The sequence below is a fragment of the Neocloeon triangulifer genome, unplaced genomic scaffold (genome assembly GCF_031216515.1).
Source record: "Neocloeon triangulifer isolate White Clay Creek 2 clone unplaced genomic scaffold, ASM3121651v1 ptg000015l, whole genome shotgun sequence".
Taxonomy (NCBI): Eukaryota; Metazoa; Arthropoda; class Insecta; order Ephemeroptera; family Baetidae; genus Neocloeon; species Neocloeon triangulifer.
The window spans coordinates 1,057,072-1,073,172 of NW_026775557.1; the positions used below are offsets into that span (position 1 = coordinate 1,057,072).

The following is a 16,101-nucleotide window of genomic DNA, read 5'->3' on the forward strand; positions in this document are numbered from 1 at the left end:
ACTGATAAGTTTCGAGATCGAGAATCAGAGTGTCTAGTTCTCGACAAACACATCGAGATAACGAAAAAGAGACGGACCACACTACTTTTATCAGGCTGGGCAGACTGCTCGATCTTTTGGCCCCGTCACGCGACAGGTATAGAAATCGTACAATTATAAGAAATGGAATTTTCCGTGCTGCGTGACGTTTGGGTGCTTTTCGACATTTTCGCAGATAAAGAACAACTAACAAGTCCCTCTCTCTAAAACACGCCTTGATTGTTGTTGTCTGATTGATAGTCTCATTGATTGATTCTGGCCGGACTTTGAACCACTTTGCACCCAGTGAGCACTTACCTGCAAGCACAGCATTACGCAACCACTTTGTTTCGGTGACATTGGACTAAAGGTGCAAAGTACAAGTCGGCTTCAAGAAGTATTATTTTTAAAGTTAAAATAGATTCATTTTTTAGCTAATTTTCACTTTTAAACTGTGACAATTTTAACAAATAATTTTAAATTTTATTTTTCTAATTACAAATTTAAAAGGGTTTCTAAAAATAAAAATTGAATAACTCCAACTTATATTAATAAATATGGTACGTGTTGAGCTTCATAAATAAATAAAATTTAGTTATTCACACATTATTTGATATTAATTAAGTACTTTACAATAAAAGTTGCCAACTCCACATATATTAAAGAAGCATTTTAAATCCTAACAAATAAAAATTATAAAAATAATACATAATAAATAAATAAAGATTTAAAAATATGAAAGATCTCATTTACAAAAAAAAAAAAAAAAAAACTAATATTTTCAAACAGATATTTTTTAAATTATTAAATAGCTTGTTTTATATATTTTTAAAAAAACAAGCATATTTTTCCAAGTTCTCAAAAGCAAAAGTTAACTAGAATTTAAATCAGTTAAATCACTTCCGTTTATTTTTTTTTTCACAGAAGTCTAATTAATCAATCTCAGTTGAGGAAAAATATGATTTTATTAGGAGTAATAGAAGACAAGTCAATAACTTTTTCTCCCCTTAAATAAGTAACAATATTTTTTAGCACATTGCCATTTCACCATCTCCGCCTTGCACTAATACATATTTTATAATAATAAAACAACAATAATCGCTTGCGGATTTTTTTTTAACTTAGCTACTGGATTAATTTGGGTCCATTTTTTTGCCGCACGCTTTAATTATCATCATATTTGCAAATTCCCCCTGAGTAAGATTACGGTAAGGTGGAAAGCCCGATTTGTCCAAAGTTTAATTGCCCCAGGACTTAAAAGTGAATCCAGTCTCAAGTGATTTCGTACCATTAAAACGGCCGCAGCAACAGCCAGGCGCTGGGCACGTGCTGCTGTTCTCACAGCACGCCCTTATCTGCGTGTGTCTCTTAACGCTCCGCAAAGGACGTGCGCGAGAAACAATATAATCGTGTCCGATAACAACAGGTGCTGACGAGAGCGAGCCGCCCGACCGGTCCAACGCAATCTCGAAACACACACCCTTGGCGTTCCCACGTCAACCGTCGCCGATTTGGATTATTTTATTTTTTCAAATTAGATACGTGTTTACGCCCAAAGGACTCGCCCCAACGAGGAGTTATTTTTAGTTGTTTTTCTGCTGCTGGACGTTCAGTATATATTTCATTTTGAGATATATTTCGTGGACGTTTCTTATTTTTATTTTTGGTCGAACTAATGGCAGTGGCAAAAATTTCAGTGCTAAAACATTATACGCAAGAGTCGTGTGAATTTCATCATCTTGTTTATTTATCCGCGCACTGCGGCCTTCGCACTGTGCTGGACACATCCTCCTTCGTCTCATCCTCCAATGGCTTCTTTTTGAGCTTCGCAAAAAGTGCTACACCCAAATCAAAACTGTTTAAAAGAGGATCGCGTTCACCGTCTTTACAGTTGAGGTTCATTTGAATCCAGGATCTACAGAGATTGCCTTTTTTTTAATTTTTTTTATTTAAAAAGATCAGAATAATATGGAACGTTTGATATTCTCAACTAATATATTTGTTGAAACTAAACAAGATTTTATAAATTAAGACTGATTATGCTCTTTTTTTATTCAGCATTGACGTTGTAGTATCACCTAAATTTGCATGGTTTTGCCCAAAATCACCTATCAGACAAACAATCCCCTATATTTGATTTGCGTGAGAGTAAAAAACGACCTATATTCTCCTAAAATCGCTTATTTCTCAATTTGTAATTTCATCCAAAGTCACCCACCTAGAAAAATGATATTTTTTTTTAAAAATGTACAAAAAATGCATAATGAAAATGCTTAATTATGATATAAAAAAAAATTATCAACTATACTTTGTTTTTTTTCCAGCTTTTTCCCCTAAAAACACTTATTATTAGGCACTTATTTCACTTGTTTAATACTAACATTAAGCGCCAATTTTGCGAAAGAAAATCACCAATTTTATATTTCACAAGTCTTGCACGGAAATTATGATCTCGATTTTTAATTTGTTCAAGCAGGTTAAAGATCGGAACAAAGACAAAATAATTATTAATATTTTAAAAGCTGCTTAATTTATTTTACTTATCTGGTTTTATGTTAAGATAATTTTTAAACAACAACATTTTCATAAACTTTTGATAACGGTTTTTAAAAGATAATAAAAAGAAAAGATTGATTTGAGCATTCGCTGGCGGCGTGATCAGTTATTGTGCTCATATTTGGCACAATTATTCTGAGCTTTGCAAAATAAACGCTACTCATTATACCAAGCAGATCTGCAAATATTGTCGAAGTAAATTAATGAGAGGCCAAAACTCAAAGACCTCCGCCCACGCAAATAAATAATGCAATAAAAATCTCCTCCGCTCGGGTACACATTGCCAGGCAAATATTTGCCCCAGCCGCTAATTAAATAGTCTGCACAAACAATAGGTCACCAACCGGCTCTATCTAATGCTATCAACACGTGGCAAAATCGATTGAAATATTGGACTGTTTTGCTAAAGTGAAGCAAAATAATGCGTTCACTGCGAATCAGATATAAAGTATAATTCATTATAAAAATTAATAGATACAAATGGTAAACAACTATTCAGACTTTACAGTGAAATCTTTCAACCTATGACACGATTTCTTGTTGCAGAGAATAACGTGAGGAAAGCTTGGAGAAAAAATTCAAGAAGCAAAATAATTTCACGTGGTGAGAGGATGATTCTTCTCTGAATCGCACAAGCTTAAAAACGAGTGGCGTCACGAACCCAGAAATATATCTCGCGGGATCAATTCAAGATTCAAGTTAAAGGTCAAAGAAGCGTCAACCTTTTCATTTTTTACTTCATAATTCAAATAAATAATATAAGTAGTGAATTAATGCATTTTCCTTTTTGCTCAGATATTTGAATGTCAAGTAAAACAAAAGTTTTTTACCGTCTTTTTTTTATAATTGCACGTGTCTGCTTTGAAGTAAATGCATGTACTTTAACCTTGCAAGTCCCCAAGCAAACATTTGCACTTTAAATTTAGACTGTTATTTATCGGATCGTTAAGCTCGCAAAACGAGTGAGATTTCGCAGACACCGCTTGACCTCGTTTTCAAATGCCAGTTTCCGACAAATTTCGAATGAACCGGATTTGCTCGAATATTTATTAAAGCTAATCGCAACTTTTTTCATTCGGGTTATCGGACGTCGGTGTCAGGGTACTTTTCGTCTGCACGTGTTATATAACATGACTCACGGCGTAATAATTGCGCATTATCAGGCGACCTGTGACCAGGTCGCGACCTCTGACCTTCAACTGGAGCACGCTTGTTTGGAGTGGTAGTGAGTGCTGGCGTGAATTTGAACTGCTTGAACCAAAACAAAACGTATTAATTTATGTGAAACTTCCCTACAGTGATATTTTCTGGCCAAAAGCCAGCGCTTTGCTGTCACGTTCGCGGCACAACCCTCAAGCAAAGTCCGGCACGTTTATCAATGCGGTGGCTAACAACAACTTGAAATATGCTCCGATAAGTGGTGAATTTCAAGATGACGCGTTGGCTTGTGAAACGGGGAAAAGAACCACACAAAGCTCCATTTCAAAATAAAATTATTTATTTATTTTTGATACAAACGATTAAAATTAAATAATTACTCCTTCGATTAAATTTTATGTCAATTTCAGTTTAATTTAATTCTTATCACATATGTATTTTTGCAACTGAAGTTTTAACGCTCATTTCATTTCAGTTTAATTGTTATCAAGCGAGTAAAGAGGACACAACAATTAAAAATAGCAGCATCAGGGGCAAGACTGACAAATGGGGACGTCCCAATTTTCCACTCAAGCAGAATGTTTCCACTTTAAATTAGGGGATCTCAAAATATATGCTTTGACCTCGGCAGTAGAGCGCAAAAATGAATCGCAATAATTGTTTTTGAAGTTTAAGTAAGGGACGCTACTTATCGTTGGGGGCCACCACGATCCACCGCTCTTGGCGCTGCTCCACCTGCCGTGCCACGATCGGATGTCTCAAGCGAACTTTGACTTCTAGTTGGCCTCCAACAGCCTTACGACCGTCCATCAGCTGCAACATAGTTGCTTTTAATGTAAGCGAGCAGCCCAGAAATAGATGGTTAAAGAGCAAAAACAAGCCCCAGCATAACGAAGCAAACATTCCAATATTCTTGCAAATAAAAAAGTTGAAGGCAGGAATTTTTAAGTAACAAATAAATATCTTCTATCACTTACAGGGAATGTCTCGTGAATGGTGCATTTTGTTTCCAAAGGCAGCAGTTTAACGTTGACGGTGCCAATTAGTGTGTCACTCCTCAGGAAACCACTACAACAGCACCAGGAACATCCACTTGAAAATTTTCACAAAGCGCAATTTGAGTTAGTAGCCTTAAGAATTATGTTAGTTTTTTTGCATTTTCCTTATTTTTATTTTTGTTCAATAAACCTGAAGTTGAAGTTAAAAGTGTGGCTGAAAATAAATTTATCAAAATTTATATTTAAAAGCAATAAAATTATTTTATTTCAGGCACTGTAATTCTAACTTTTGTCGATGCAAATATTTTCTATAAGATATTCATTCAATTATTTAAATAATATCAAATTAATAATAAACAAATTGTATTAGTTAGGAAATAACTCACCCCTTTGACCACACTTCAAGTTTTATCGCGTGCCGTTTAAAAACTCTCTGGCATGGGCGAGAGCTTCTTGAAATGGGAAGCGTGAAACTATGGTTGTACTGAGGATTGTTCGTGTTGTAGATCAAGGCAGTCTTGTCTTTAGGCGGAGTTTCCTATTCAAAAATATACATTTTTAAGGAATTTATAGTTGCAAAAAATTATATTACAGTTGGATACGGAAACTCATATTTGACATAGGTGTCAATCTCCTTTGGATTAGGCACAGTGTAGCTAATACCCTGAACAATCACAAGTTCCAAGTCGTTTTCACCCAAATCTGTATTACATCTAGAAAAGATATTGAGATTGCTTAGATTGTGTCATTAATATATTTGCTTCAGGGATATTACTGTAATATTTGGAAGGCACGGTTCTCATATCGGAACCGGGGCAAAGTTTCACCCCTCAAATGGCATGCTTTGACCATGTTGTAGTCCCTTTTGGTTTGCACAGCCAACTGCTCAAATTTATTAGCTCCGGCAACGTCTCCTGTTGCCTTGTAGTGATCTCTTGTGGCCAAACACAGCTGAAAATAATATATTTAAAATATATTCTACTTTAATTTTAAAATTTCCCACCTTCATTTGTTTTTTGAGATCATCTTCAATTTTCACATAAATTTCCGAGGCTTCGTCGCCTGTACAATTAGCAGGGGGGGTGACATACTCAAAATCAGCGTCGAGCGAGGCAGTCAGACTTGGCAGAACAGGCAGAGTGTCAAGATCAACTGGCAGACCTGATTCCGAGGCTTGGAGCAGCGCGTCAAAACCCTTGGCCTGGCGAAGGAGTTCTCGCGCCTCCGAAATGTCACCCCGTTTTTTGGCAGCCAGCGCTGCTTCTTTGAATTCCTTTTGCTTAGCCAGAAGTAGATTTATTTGTTTCTCTTGCCGCGTCTGCTGCGGGCTTTTACGGGCTGAAATTAAAATGTTTAATGTACGGGTTGAAAAAAAACCTAACAAAAATGATAATAAAAACGGTCATTACCTGGCACTTGGAGTTTGGCAGCTGCCGTCGGGGTGGCGTCTGGTCTTGGTGGTTTTGAAACCTTGGCCGGAGGCTGCGGCTCTTCTAATGGGGCCTCTGTAGGTTCTTCAGCTGGTTCAACCATCGCAACTGGCGGAGAAGCAGGGGCTGCCGCGCCAGGCACAGGAATCGGAGCAAATCCTAAAACGAAAGAAGAAAGCAGGGTTTGAGAAAAAAAATTGAGAAAACAACCAAGCGCAAATTTTTTGATATGATTAAAAATAATATTAAATCTTTCAAAAAGACGTGAAATTTTAATTTTTTTCAGTATTACCTGGAGGAGTCGGAAGGTCTTCTACAGGAATAGGCTTTCCAGCCTTGTGCATTTTGACTGCGTCTTGGTATTGCTTGACGATGCGACCCATTCTTCGCGCCTTGCTGCTGTTTCCTGTATCTTTGGCCAATTTTTCCTCTGCCTGGTACCTGGCCAGCCTCTGGTTAAGAGCATCAGCTACTGAAGTTGGAGCAGGAGGGTCAAGCAGCTCAGGAGGCAGACTGGGTGCTTTCGGATTGGCCAGAGGTTCCGGCAGAACTTCAGGTTCGGCACCTTCACTAGACGACTGAACTTCAGCCTCAGTTGGTTTTGGAGTAGTTGGAACAGGAGGAGCCGGTCTCGAAACAGGTGTTGCTGCTGCTGGAGGACTTGAAGAAGGTGCTTCAGGCATTTCTGAAAGGTCGACTGGGTTTCCACTCTTAACTGCCGCAATCACTGAATCAAATTGCTAAAACATACAGAATTAAATGTTTAAATTTTATTTTTTAATATTGAGTACTTTTGAAACTTTGAGGTATTTGACGGCCTGTTCCATGTCTCCCGACTTCTTAGCTGTCAAAGCTGCCTGTTTGAATAACATCTGACGTTGCTGAAGTTCAATCAGAGTTTTGTCCTCTTTAACTTCTTGAATTGGAGCAGGCAAAGGGGCTGCTGGCGCCACCCTGTTTGGAGGGACAGGAGGTGCTGCTCTGATCGGAATTAGTGGTTCTGAAAAATAATTGAAATATAACAACAAACAAACATAACTCTGAAAAAATAAAATTAATTTAACTAGTTTCTCAATTTAAAAAAGTCCACTAAAAGACCGTACCAAAAAAAAAAAACAGTCGATGCGATCGTCCCAAAATTAAATTACAAACCTTGGGTCGGAGGAGGTGTTTCGGATGGATTTTGTGGAACTTCAACAGGAGGCACGGGAGTTTCAGGTGGCTTAATTGAAGCCGCTGCAGACACAACCGGTGGAATCTCTTCCTCTGGCACTGGGCGGCCAGCTTTGGCTTGTTTAAGTTGGTCTGTCAATGTTTTCAAACCACGATTGAACCTGATAATTAGTTAAAGATTGATGTAAATTTTGCAAAAAAAAAAAATCCATAAAAAACAACCTTCTGGCTCTGGAACTTTCACCAGCTTGTTTGGCAGAATTTTCTGCCTTCTTGTACATTTCAATTCTTTCCTCTAGCAAGCCGACAAGTCCTCCAGAGGAACTTGGTGTTGGAGCTGCTGGCGCTGCTGGCTGAGAAGATTTTCGAGGTGGAGCGACTGGTTGAGGTTCTTCTTCAGCCTCCTCTGCCTCAGGAACCAACTCTCCAAGCTCAGCCTAAATTAAATTAAAATTTTAATATAATTTGAGTTTAAATATTTAAATAATGGAATTTTTAAAGCAAATTGGAAAAAATTGATATTACCAAAAGGTCGGGGTCATTTTCGTCGGCAGAATCTACCTCCTCGTCGGACGGGATGTCCCGCATGCTGGCTGCGACCATCGCGTCGAGATTAACTCCCGGCGCTGGTTTCTTCTTGGGCTTCCTAGCCGCCGATCCTGTGGTCAAAGCCGCCAATTCGGCTTCCAGGTCGGCATCGTTGTCACTGTCTCCACCGCTGTCGACTCCGATCTGGCCGAAATCGTCCGGAATGTCGAACAGACCAAGCTGCGAAAATCGAGATGTAATTTTTCGTCGACTATATACTACATACATATAATTTGCAGTCGAATCGGCTTACTTTAGAAAGGTCTGCCTTCCTGCGAGGATTTGCTGGCTTCTTCTCTTCCTTTTTTCCCCAACCGAACATCTTGACGGGGGTTCTTCGAGTCCGAAATCTGAGAAATTGGGCTAAGAACCTCAAAGGGTCTCAAAGGGTTTCTTCTGTTGTTTTCCTTGCCAGCTGAGGGAGGGAAAAAAAATTATGAGTCACATCACAAAATTGTACTCGCACGCCATCTAGAAGTTGAAATGAAAGATAAATTTTGCATAACATTTTTGTTATTATTATATTGTATATTTTTATAAATAAAATAAAAACCAATTTAAAAATTTAGAGATTTTTAAGTTCGGAATACAACTAGTTTATATTTTATAATTTTTTTTAAATTACATTTTAATTGAAAAAATAATTTATGCATTATACAAATGAAATATTTTATAAATCCATTTTGATTATTGTATACATTTAATCAATTTTTATTTTAAAGCTTTTCTAATCCTTGGTCCCTCAGGTGCTCTCATTTATAATTTTTATTTTTACTTGCAAATTTCCACGTCCAGCACAGGACATCTGTAATATAATTATTATAATTTATTTTCATGAATGAAGCAAATTAGTTTGATGATTTAGTTTCCTCTCTTATATACACAGAGATATTACAAACAATCCATTATTTCAATACAAGTCCTCTTCACAAATCAAATAATATGCATATATTTATTTTTAATGCAAAAAATGGCTTCGCTTTCATAATATATTATATATATGTGAAAAATGTCAACTTTTTCCACTCTCCTATTAGGATTTGATTAACTAATTTCCCCTTGAAGTTTTTCAAATATCTTTTTCACGTGCAATAAAATTATTACATAACAAATAATATTTTTTATCCTTTGAATTCCGTGATCTTTTCAAATTAAATATTTGACCACGGATCAATTAAATGGTATTGAATGATAAGATAAAAAAAAAACTTGATGAAAGGTAAGCATGAAAAAAAAAACACTGAACAAGACAAGTGCGTCGATATAATCAATCAATTGAAAAATTGCACGGCGTCAGCGAAAAATCCTTATTTTGCTGTCGCGCGCACCGCTGGTTGTCGTCGGCGGCCCCGCGTTCCTTATACAGCGAAACGCTCGTCATCAGCACATTCAAAACGAAAAGGAGCTGCGGACAATTAAAATGCTAGGCACAAACATTCCTTTTTCCTTTTCTAAAGGCAAACATCCACATAAAGAGAAATAAGAAAAAACTATACAGCGGCCGGCGTCGCGAGTTGCGCGCGCCCATATCAACATGACATGTGCGGCCCTTTAAAATATTTAGTCACCTCGCGGCCGTTCGCGGAGCAGCAGCGGCCAACACAGTGTGGGTGCAGATGAATTACAAAAAGAATCTCATCTTTCTCGCCGGGCGTGTGCATATTTTTTCGTTCTCTTTTTAGTTTCTCGCCCACGCCTTTTATAATAGTGAAGGATCGAATCATTTTGTGATCGGTGGCTTTGGAGTCGGAGTTGAAAATTAATATTATAATATCGAGTGTGTTGTGCGTTTGAAATATAAAGGTCGTGAGAGCGGCTGCAGCGGCGGCAGGATGGCTGGTGGTATGCACGTCTGATTCACTCTCGGGTGCGACAAACTACTTTTTTGCTCGATCGGCGCGGAATTCCATCGCGGCATGACCTGCTTAAAGGATGTTAATAGCTCCATTTGGTGAGTTTTTTTTATGTAATTAATTTCCTAAAAAATATGCATGATTGAATGATAATTAATAATTAAATTTTTTGCAAGCGAAAAGGATTTCATTCAATAATTTAATTTTTTAAATGTAATAAATTAATTATATATTATATTTCATAATTTAATCGTGGATTATAAAGTGGGTTGTGAAGGAGGGAATCAAAAAGAGGGGCGAGGCAGGATATACACACAAGTCTCTTCTCCAGTGTGGCCGCCGCGTGTTTATTATGCATTGGCTAATTTTGGCCGTGGAGAACGTGCGATGCAAGATTTGACTCATCCCGTCCAGCTCCTGCCAGAAATAACAAATCTACCTGCCAATATTTGCCTTCCACGGATTAAAACAATATAATAAATTAATTAACTGGTTGTATTTCAGACCATTCATGAAAAGCTCTACTTTTCATGGTTTACCGTCACATATTTTTTTTAGAGCGCTTCGAGTCAGTTATTAAAATAAGCGATGAGCCTCTTCTTTCAAACTAAAGCAGTCCGTCATTCAACGTTTTTTTTTCGTCCGTGAAGTGAGTGCAAAATAAATAGCCGCGCGGCTTAACTGTCGGATGATGTCATCACATGCTCGACTCTTTGTCAAAGCGCAAGAGATGATGCAGCACACACCGCAGGGTGCTAATAAATATGAAAATTTGTCTCGTTTGGTTAAAAGTCAGCGGTATCTTGTTCATCATGTATTATTCTAACTTCGCTTTCTTTTTTTATTATCTTACTTTACTAAAAAAGATATATTGGGGGAAAAATAAGTTATTGTTATAAACAGAATTTTTACTCATTTTTGATTGGAAATATGTTAATAAACATAAAAATAATTAATTTTGAAGTGTTATAAATAAAATCAAATAAAATGAGAACAAAGTTTTGTTTATTTATAGTTTTAATCTTTGAAAGGTAGAAAGAATTTATTTGTACAAATAACTTAAATAATTAATTATGTGATCAATGCGAACAGTTAATTTAACTTTCAATACTATAAAGAAAAACAAAATTATAATTATCAGGGACCCAGCATCAGGGACCTAAAAAAATAGCTTGAACATACATTTTCTAATTCAAAATATGCAAAATATAATCAAATAATATTATCCAATCATTAATTTAGTTTTGGATTTCAATGATTTCATGCTTCATTATATTTAGAAGATATTCAATGTATGATACCTCATTGGTTATTGCAATATAAATGAAAAAAATAATCGGAACAAATCATCATAAAATCATCACCAAAAATTCCTCTCGTGAGCCCCTCTCGTTCGTCACTTTCGCGCCGTGTTTTCATCTCGGGGAGTTTCGTAGATGCTCGATTGTTTCTGGCGGACTTGTCAATGATGGCGCCCATCAGCGAGAAACAGGACGACACCGGGGTTTCCGCAAAAAACAAAGACGATGCAGAAAACAAGGAGAACTTGTGGTAATTTTGGTGGCTTAAAGATACTCACGTAAAATTCATTCAAAAATTGTATTATTTATCTTTCGTCCTCTAAGCCTTTTGAAACCGAACGAATTCGCAGCTGCTCTTGGGGTCATTGCCTCTCACGGAAAAGTGGTCGATCTTCTGGTTTTTGGTCCTTCTGTGCTAAAGATTTTTACACGAATATAACTAATTTGCGTTTTTAAATTGTGATGCTGCTGACACAAATTAAAGAATGCTCGGAATGCAAGGAAACGTGCCGGCGAAAGGGTGTTGTCAAAAAGAGGGATGGGCCGCCCACGATCAAGGATTTTTTTTTTTTAGCTTTTTTAGGATATTTAGGAATAATTATTTTTTTATTTAAACATTATAACCATTTAATATAAATTTCTTTGCTTGATGTGATTTCAGGGCAGCTATTCTCAGTGAAGTGCAATCCAGAGGCAACACGAAGTTGCCCACAACCAAATCGGTTCTTGTCCTAGGTTTGAAAAATACACTTTTTTAAAAATTCAACCCAAGTTTATAACAAATTCTAATTCAGGTGAAAATGAAAGTGGCAAAACCACGCTAATAGCCAAACTTCAGGGAGTCGAAGACCCAAAGAAGGGGTCTGGCCTTGAGTACGCTTACATAGATGTCCGAGATGAGTATCGGGACGGTCAGTTTTTTATGGTGGACCCAAAACCTTTTTCCAATGCTGAATTTCACTCCAGATAACACAAGACTGCGCGTTTGGGTGTTGGACGGCGACCCTGAACATTCCCACTTGCTCGAGTTTGCGCTCAATGAGGAGACATTTAAGGACACAACCATCATGTTCACGGTATCAATGACCACTCCTTGGGCCATGCTGGAGCAGCTGCAGAACTGGGCCACACTGCTCCAGGACCACATCGACAAACTCAATCTCTCCGCAGACTTTATCCAGGAGCGCAAACAAGCCGGTCAGTTCCCTCCTTTAGATTATAAGATTCGCTCACCTTCATTTAAAGGAATTATTTAAATTTTATTCTTATTCCCAATGAATCTCAAATTTCATTTAAAATTTTCTTTCAGTTCTTAAAAGGTGGCAGGAGTACATTGAGCCCGGTGATGAGCTTGAGGCCAGCTCACCAATGAGACACTCGACTCGAACCCTAGAGGACGATCTGATGGATGATGAGTTGCCTCTAGGAGAGGGAACGCTTACTCGAAACCTCGGTCTCGATATGGTCGTTGTCGTAACTAAGGTGTGATATTTTATTTCAGTATCCTTCAGAAGTTTAATCTCCTTTTTTGACAGACTGACTACATGGGAACTTTAGAAAAAGACATGGATTATCGAGACGAGCAGTTTGACTTTATCCAGCAGTGGATCCGCAGGTTTTGCCTGCAGTACGGCGCAGCTTTGTTCTACACCTCAGTCAAGGAGGACAAAAACTGTGACCTGTTGTACAAGTATCTGGTGCATAGAATTTATCACTTGCCCTTCCGCACTCCGGCGCTTGTTGTAGAAAAAGATGCAGTTCTCATGTAAGCATGGATGCTAATTTCAAAAAGCACAAATTAATTATTCGTCATTAACAGACCATCCGGTTGGGATAATATGAAGAAAATCAGCATTCTCTACGAAAATATGCAATCGATGAAGCCAGACGATTATTATACCGATGTCATATCAAGGCCCCAAACTCGAAAGGTAAAAAATTAAAAATCGCTCTTGATTTGTACATTTTGAGTGTAATTTTATAGCCTGTTGCAAGAGAAATTGAAATCCACGCAGATGATGAGCAGCAGTTTTTGATCAAACAGCAGCAACTTTTGCAGCAGGGAGGCACTCCGTCAGCCCCTCTTGGCATGACCCGACAGGAGTCTCCTATGAGGACGCCAACCAGCTCGAAAACCAGCGACAGACGAACATCAACCACTCCTGGAGTGCAGGGCTCTCCAAAGAAGGTAGAATTTTAAGAGTTTGACATTGTAAAAATAATGTAAAAGTTCAGATGTTTGGCTTCTTTCGAAGCTCACAATCAGATATGAGTCAAGTGAGGTAAAAATTAAGTTAAGCTTCTCTTTCTTATTGTTATTGAAAAAAAGATGGAAGCCAAAGTGGGCGCAGCTGCCGGAGGAGAGGGCGTTTTGGCAAATTTCTTCAACTCACTTCTGCACAAGAAAACCGGCACTCCTTCCCCAGGTAAAGGGTCAGGTAGGGCGAATAGTGAGATTCCCTTTTAGGCATGGTGTGACATGCTCTAATCTAGAGCGTTTGCTTCTGTGGTGGGTTCAGTAAGCAGGTCTTCCCTATGTAGATAGTCACACTGATAGCCAATCTGCTCCTAGCCAAGCCAATTACTAAAATAAAATTAATTGCTTCTGCTGGAAAGGGAAAAGCTGCAGACATTTAAATTATAACTAATTACTAATCTTGAAGATTAAATTCGCGCTGAAATTTGATTTTATTAAAATATAAATACTTAATAAGCAAACTTTCTATATATTTATAAGAGGTCAAGTATAAAGGGGAATTAACAACATAGTGGCACTAGCTAAGTTGGAAACTAAAAATAGTTAATATCTTAAATTAACAAGGTCATGTTCGGTTGTTGCAAACTTTTTATTGAGTAGATTGATGGTATTCATCAGGAAATCTGAACTCTCATTATTTGATAGTTCTTAAGTAAAGCCTGTTTTCATACGTCGAAACGCCAATTTTTCTGATTATGCAAAAATTTTCTCATTTCCAGTCATGGACAAAAATGCTGTTCGATCGGACGCTGCTGCTGAGCTGGACCGGCTGACCAGAAACAAAAAAACGTCGTCCCCACCTGGATCTCCCGACTCTTCGGCAAACTCAAGTTTGGAGCAGCCGCCTTCATCGTCTGAATGCTGAGTCGTGACTTGTGATAGCGTTTCGTATCGAAAGTACCACCAAGGTCTTAATAACTTCATTATTTGTTTGTTCTCTCAAAGATCCCTTGTCGATCAAGAGATTCAACCCTCAGAGCCTAGTTTTCTTCATTTTTTGAAGCATCCACTGTCTCAAAAGAAAGTTTATGATTGCCCACTATCTGTATAAATAGCACAACAATTGCAGGAGCACTAGTGCGTGTAGTGAAAATTTTCAAAGTCCTGTTCATTATTTATTCCAAAGTTTATTTATTTTTGGCAGCGACATTATCTTCTATTAATATTAAATGTCGTACTATGGTCGTCTGTCTGGATTGTAGCTTCTTGCTATGTAGTTTTTTTTTTATCGTTTTCCCTTTTTACTGCAATACATAGACTCTCTCAATAAATTCTATGATATTTGTAATTAAATAAATTAATTTTTCCTGGGCAATTTTGGATGATAATTAAGGCAAACTATTAATTTTTTAACTTATTTGTAAATTGGATTTACCATTGCATTACAATAAATTCAAAGCTAAGCCAAATAAATTTAACATTATGCACTTTTATTTCAATATCCTAGACTAGAAACAATGTTTGTAAAGTTCAACTTCTGTAGTACTCCAACAATTCTTTGTCCTTTGGTTTGAGAATCGCCTTGTCCTTCAAACTGATAACCCAGCCTGGCTCGAGGCCATAAAATATTTGTCTGGGATCTTTTCTTGTGGTCAGCATCTCATAGTCAGGGTCATCCTCGATTTTTGGAAGTTCGTAGCCATACTTCTGAGCCAGTGCCAGCCTAGCCTGAGAAACTTTCTCGGGGTCTGCCAGGTAGCCCCTATTCTCAGCCGAGGTGTAGTATGCGATAGCATCGTCAGGTGGGATCATCCTTTTAGGAATAGGATCACCTAAAAAATTTAACATAATTTTAATCGATATAATTCAGAGAAATTTTTATTATGTGATTTTCTTCTAGCGTGTGCCTTTTTTAGTGGCACAGAAGGAGCCACTCCATTACGTCCTGTTATAAAAAATCTACTTTTTATACATAATTAAAAAAGATTTACTCACCTCTTAAGAAGAAATTTGCTGGGTCGATTACAGCATGGAGGCTAAAAGGGTCGTAGTAAGATGTGGTGATAGTGCCTCCATTTCTTTCGATGGCTGCAATTGCTGGCTCTGAAGCCCACTGCACCTCAATGTTGACTTTTGCCTTAAATATATCAAAGCCCTGAAAGAAATTTAAAAAATAGGGAAATAAGATAATTCAGCAATTAAAAATTTAATCAACGTACTTCATCGGTGAGGTTGACGCCATGATGGTTGCAGCAAATTAAAAGTTTGTAGAGACCTGTGTTGCAAATTGCTGTAAGGTCGATGGGCAGTTTAAAGTCAAGCCTGTTCAGGTCAATCATCTTCTGCAGCTGCAGCAAGCTCACGGGTGGATACTCTCGTTCCAAACTAAGAAGAGAAGAGGCGGTTGAAATAAAAACTTTTAATGAAAATCTCCAGATAAAGATATTCTGCTGATAATTACATACCGATGCCTTTTGTAGTATTGCTCCATGCCGAACCTGAGATAGAAGGGTGTGTTTCCCGTCTCGTAACCCAAGGGCATAAAATTCTGTCGAGCCTTTGAACCCTTTGAGCCAAAACCGTGAGTCTTGCCCCCGTGAATACCTCGACCTCTGTGAGACTAAATCAGGTAAGAGCAATGAATTTATGTTATTTTAAAAGAAAATATTTTTATAACCTTTTTTGTTCTCTCGGCATCCTTCAAGTTGCCCAGGGACACCCTGGGAAGGGTTCGAAGGACAGCAAGAGCTCTGTCAACCACGTTCCTGTTGGCAGCCATCTTTTTTATTAAAGTTTAACTGGTAAAACGCATAAAACCGGTTGCCTTTT

At 37.7% G+C, this 16,101-nt stretch overlaps 3 protein-coding genes across 7 annotated transcripts; 1 reads left to right on the forward strand and 2 right to left on the reverse strand.

The window, feature by feature from the left end:
- Window positions 1–4,050: 4,050 nt before the first annotated feature.
- LOC132202212 (coiled-coil and C2 domain-containing protein 1-like) lies at window positions 4,051–8,348 on the reverse strand. Of its 2 annotated transcripts, none has more exons than XM_059628986.1 (13): window positions 8,175–8,348; window positions 7,859–8,101; window positions 7,556–7,770; window positions 7,313–7,494; window positions 6,952–7,160; window positions 6,453–6,900; window positions 6,140–6,319; window positions 5,734–6,068; window positions 5,506–5,681; window positions 5,323–5,443; window positions 5,117–5,268; window positions 4,710–4,800; window positions 4,051–4,545 (listed from the first exon to the last, which is right to left on the reverse strand). In XM_059628986.1, exons 1-13 carry the CDS (start codon window positions 8,241–8,243, stop codon window positions 4,417–4,419), a joined length of 2,550 nt encoding a protein of 849 aa, XP_059484969.1. In that variant the 5' UTR covers window positions 8,244–8,348; the 3' UTR covers window positions 4,051–4,416. The 2 variants fall into 2 exon arrangements, with proteins under 2 accessions (XP_059484969.1, XP_059484968.1); XM_059628985.1 differs by having other exon boundaries at window positions 4,710–4,824.
- A 1,068-nt stretch (window positions 8,349–9,416) lies between these two features.
- On the forward strand, window positions 9,417–14,368 carry LOC132202534 (cytoplasmic dynein 1 light intermediate chain 2). Of its 4 annotated transcripts, XM_059629503.1 has the most exons (11): window positions 9,417–9,527; window positions 9,725–9,872; window positions 11,737–11,810; window positions 11,870–11,986; window positions 12,042–12,272; window positions 12,385–12,557; window positions 12,611–12,840; window positions 12,895–13,006; window positions 13,060–13,263; window positions 13,405–13,513; window positions 14,052–14,368. In XM_059629503.1, the coding sequence occupies exons 2-11, from the start codon at window positions 9,838–9,840 to the stop codon at window positions 14,195–14,197; spliced, it is 1,431 nt and encodes a 476-aa protein (XP_059485486.1). In that variant the 5' UTR covers window positions 9,417–9,527; window positions 9,725–9,837; the 3' UTR covers window positions 14,198–14,368. The 4 variants fall into 4 exon arrangements, with proteins under 4 accessions (XP_059485486.1, XP_059485485.1, XP_059485483.1 ...); XM_059629502.1 differs by having other exon boundaries at window positions 9,492–9,872; XM_059629500.1 differs by lacking the exons at window positions 9,417–9,527; window positions 9,725–9,872 and adding an exon at window positions 11,220–11,325.
- A 181-nt stretch (window positions 14,369–14,549) lies between these two features.
- Window positions 14,550–16,080, reverse strand: LOC132202536 (large ribosomal subunit protein uL15m). The gene is made up of 5 exons (XM_059629504.1): window positions 15,950–16,080; window positions 15,738–15,892; window positions 15,492–15,657; window positions 15,268–15,427; window positions 14,550–15,104 (listed from the first exon to the last, which is right to left on the reverse strand). Exons 1-5 carry the CDS (start codon window positions 16,049–16,051, stop codon window positions 14,803–14,805), a joined length of 885 nt encoding a protein of 294 aa, XP_059485487.1. The 5' UTR covers window positions 16,052–16,080; the 3' UTR covers window positions 14,550–14,802.
- Window positions 16,081–16,101: the final 21 nt, after the last annotated feature.